Source organism: Asparagus officinalis, chromosome 1, assembly GCF_001876935.1.
Source record: "Asparagus officinalis chromosome 1, Aspof.V1, whole genome shotgun sequence".
In the NCBI taxonomy this organism is placed as follows: Eukaryota; Viridiplantae; Streptophyta; class Magnoliopsida; order Asparagales; family Asparagaceae; genus Asparagus; species Asparagus officinalis.
Genome location: NC_033794.1, coordinates 17854252 through 17858285, shown reverse-complemented (window position 1 = coordinate 17858285; position 4034 = coordinate 17854252). Strand labels below are relative to the sequence as shown.

At 38.2% G+C, this 4034-nt stretch overlaps 1 protein-coding gene across 1 annotated transcript; it reads right to left on the bottom strand.

Moving 5' to 3' along the window:
• LOC109819981 (stem-specific protein TSJT1-like) lies at window positions 166-3820 on the bottom strand. The gene is made up of 4 exons (XM_020386008.1): window positions 3487-3820; window positions 1541-1781; window positions 1172-1292; window positions 166-678 (listed from the first exon to the last, which is right to left on the bottom strand). The coding sequence occupies exons 1-4, from the start codon at window positions 3696-3698 to the stop codon at window positions 482-484; spliced, it is 771 nt and encodes a 256-aa protein (XP_020241597.1). The 5' UTR covers window positions 3699-3820; the 3' UTR covers window positions 166-481.

Genomic DNA, 4034 nt, shown 5'->3' with positions numbered 1-4034 from the left:
GGGGGGGGGGGGGGGTTTCTGATATTTACTGAAAATAAGAATGACATATCCATGTAAAACCTCCGAGCTTCTATTTTTTGCCTTAAGACGACATGAGCTAAATCAAAAAATCACAGTCCAACGGACAAAGTTCTCATCCATAAGCAACCAAAACCCATGAATCCATTTCCAAAACAGCTCACAAATATAACTGCATTTAGACAATTCACCTTCAAGGGACCATAGATTGCAAAGGGAAACAACATATTACCCACAAACAAGGAAGAAAACACCAACAAGAGGCAAAACACTCGTAGAGATGAAGGCAAAATCTCGACCACTGTTATATATACAACAATTCTGATGTTATTCACTCAAGAAGCAGTCCGGCTATCACACAGAAAACACAGAATCCCAAAAGTAACCGTTAAGCATTGCATGTTGAACCAACTGAAAGATTATTTGCATAAGCAAAGTGCTGGCAAAGGCTGATATACATCATCTACTGGCAGGACTCATCCCATTCAGTCCAGTCTGCAGCGCTTCCGACCCTCGGCATGCTGTTGATCCTCGTATACTTGTCGACCCTGAATGTGGCGCCGCACATAACTCCCTCGCTGTCAACCCTTGGCATTGCTTTTAACTTGTTCATCGGGTGCTCAAAGCTCCTCAGCCCCCCTTCACTATGGAACATACACCCTGTAGACAAAGACAGGAAAATTGGCTCGTAAGGTTTCAGTTTTTACGCAACTTGCCAAAGTGAGTGTTGGTACCCCTGATCTTAACCGTTTATTATTTGATTATCGTTTCTAATTCATCTTGAGTGAAAAATTGGAATGAATACGCATCAAGATATGATAATGAACCAAGCATCTAAATATAATTGAAGGTTGTGAATTTTAGAGATCGGCTCTCCACAGATTTGAATCCTCTCCATTATCAAAAAGATTCAAAGACAACCCTTAGTTTTAATCATAACTAGTGCCAAGTGCGATATTTCCTGACTCAAAAGCGACAAGTTATGGTAAGTGCTAAAATTTTGAAATAAATCGTAACCATTCGGTACAAGAAAAACAAATATAATAAAACTAGTGCTCCCCCAACTGTTATTTTATTTTATTTTATTTTATTTTATTTTTATAGTTAAGAAATCCAAATCAAATTTGACAAATCCTACGAAAAGTGCACTCACCAGCAGGGAAAGGGGCAAAAGACTTGCCACAGCCTCCCTTAATAACCTCCTTATCATCAGAAATCACCACCGATCCATCCGCCGCAATACCCCAATACAAAGGTATTGCTCCATCAGAACTCTGCAACAAAACATGATACTCACGAAATCAAGCAAAACCATCACACATTCAATCAATAATAGCATACATGCACTCTGCAACAAAACATGATACTCACGAAATCAATCAAAACCATCACACATTCAATCAATAATAGCATACATGCGTCGAACGGACTATCATCAATAATATCCAAAATGCAGATACTGCATGTAAACAAAGTTAACCAGCTTTCTAAAAGTTCCTAGAAAGCGAAATTTGCAATTTACCAATGCAGCGAATATGATGCCGGCCTTGTTGTCATAGAGGACAAACGCGAAGGGGCCGCTGAGATCCTTGACAACTTGGTCGGCAGGGTAGGGCCCACGATCACGTAAAGTGCGATAAGCCTCGATCACAAGGAGAGCATCATTTGTAGACTTGCAGAGGCCATATTCCCTTATGAGGGAGCTCAAATTGTTAAGGTTTCCTACAAACATGCAGTATATCTCATCGAAGCTACAGAATAACCTGCACCAGGAGTGTATGCAAATAAGCAGTTGTAAATGGCTTATATGCATATAGTCTGGTTAAATTTGACAAGGAGATCCAAAGACCTATTTTAGCTTTGATACCATGATTTATATGTATTGTTATGTTGTGCCTCAAATAATCAAATATGCATCTCGAACTCGGCTCGGCATTTGACTCACGCTGGTTATGTTTGCTAAGGGATTGAATTCCTAGTTGTTGGTTAAGAATAAAATTCTTATATTATTAGGACATTCAGTTAGCTGGGGATTGTTAAGGATAAGATGATTGATCCTATCATGTTACATATCCTTCATCTATAAATAGCGAGGATAGAGGTCGAAGCATCTTTGGTGAGAACACCCGTGAGCTTCTAGATGGCAGCAACGTACATCAAGAAAACAATTAAGGTTGCTTGCCGCATGACGAGATGAAAACAGGTTGTTTGTGAAGGTGTGTGAAGTAATTTGGTTTTGGTATTGGCTCTCTTTTGTGTTCCTTCTGCTAAGAGAGATTGTTTCTGATCCACCCAACTTAAGGTCGCAGCATTAATTAAGTGAAAGAATGGATGGTTCTTTATTAAGGCTGCAGTCAGTTGATCCACCCGACAACAAGCATTGAGAAGGGCTTTGCAGGCTGAAGCAACAGATTCTCTCTCTACAGGTGTTAGAGATTGTTAGAGAGATTTAAGTGCTTTCTGGGGTGTGATTTAGAATTGAGTGACTGAGATATTCCACTTTGTATTCCTCACAATTAATAAAGTTTTTCTCCTCCTTCGCCCGTGGACGTAGGCTACAAGCCGAACCACGTATATCTTTGTGTTCGTGTGTTCTTGATATTTTTCGTGCTCTCGTGTGATTGATATTAGCTTATCCTGGGGAGTTTGTCATAACATGTATTTTCTATCCTTTTTTTTTAATTAAAAGAACGCAAGGCATCACAGTTCTTAATGCCATGTTTTAAACTTAGAAGGATATAAATCTAAATTGCAATATCTGAGAATAAATTAAGCAAACTTGACGGATAACAAATTTGAAATTTATACAAGATGATAAGTTTCATTACTAGAATACTACAAAATTTTGTAACATGATCTCTTCTACGGTTTACAACAACTGGATGTCTTAATCATTCCTATATACCAAAAGACAATTTCTTAAATTTTTTTTGCTGATAAGCTAATATATAGTTAACCAACAAGAGTTGAATATTGAGACGAATCCTAGATATCTGTTTTAAATGACACTTTGCAACTTTTTTTACTCCCCCTAATTAAAAGCATTTAATTTCCTAACTCAAAATAAATCACAATTATTTATTTACCGAATAATAAACAGTTTCGATCGTCTCTTCTGCCTTTACATGGCTAAATCAGAAATCAAATTTATCTAATAAGTGTCTACCCCCCCAAATACGTACGTCTTTAATTTTTCAACTTTTTTTTCCCTCCACGTCCCATAAGTAAGGGTGTTCTTGGCAATTTTTAAACTAAAGCACTTATGTTTTGGAATAAAGAAGCCGGTCCAAAACAAAACCAGTTCAAGAGGCTAATTTTATAGCCTTCAAAAAACTCGGCCAATATTTGCCTAGTTTAGTTTTGAGGAGTTGTTTGTGTGTATAAAAACAAATAATCAAAATTAATAAGACTTAAATATATAATAGATGACTCCACACATGTATTAATTAAGCAAATAATTAGCGATACCTCTGAGGAAGGGAGACGGTCTTCCCATCGTGACCAACAGAAGCAAGAACAGCCCCACCACTGAAATTAGCAGAGAAAGAGTCGCCGCTATGAACTGAATGAAAATCCCTCAGTATCTCTTCAGGGTTCTTTGATCTCCTCATCCCTCCTGAGTCTGGACTGTTCAGTTCCTGAGGGGGGCGCGCAAACGTCTTGTGAAATATTGCCAACATCTTCAATCTCTCTCTCTCTCTCTCTCTCTCTCTCTCTCTCTAAAATGAAATAATAAGCCAATTCAGATTTTGTGCAAATTTTGTTTCTGAGAGAAATAAAATGAAGTTGGCAGAAGAGTTGAGACTGTGTATTTATAGGTGTTTGAGAGAGGATAAGGATCCCCATTTGCGATGGGGAGGAGAGAGAGAGGAAAAAAAATATACAAAACAACGTACTAACTTTTGTTTCCATACCTGTCGGTGAGCTTACCGCAGTGTTCATTAATGGTTGCCTAGGGGCGGTAAACGGGTTGTTTTCTTGTTGGGTTTTGGGTCGAGTACCGTGGGAACAAGTTT

Excerpts from the sequence above, each read along its gene's own strand:
- LOC109819981 (XM_020386008.1), bottom strand. The coding sequence starts at position 3,698 with ATGTTGGCAATATTTCACAAGACGTTTGCGCGCCCCCCTCAGGAACTG. Across the intron at positions 1,782-3,486 it reads ACCGTCTCCCTTCCTCAGAG|GTTATTCTGTAGCTTCGATG; the intron begins GTATCGCTAATT and ends CTCCTGGTGCAG. Across the intron at positions 1,293-1,540 it reads GCATCATATTCGCTGCATTG|AGTTCTGATGGAGCAATACC; the intron begins GTAAATTGCAAA and ends GTTTTGTTGCAG.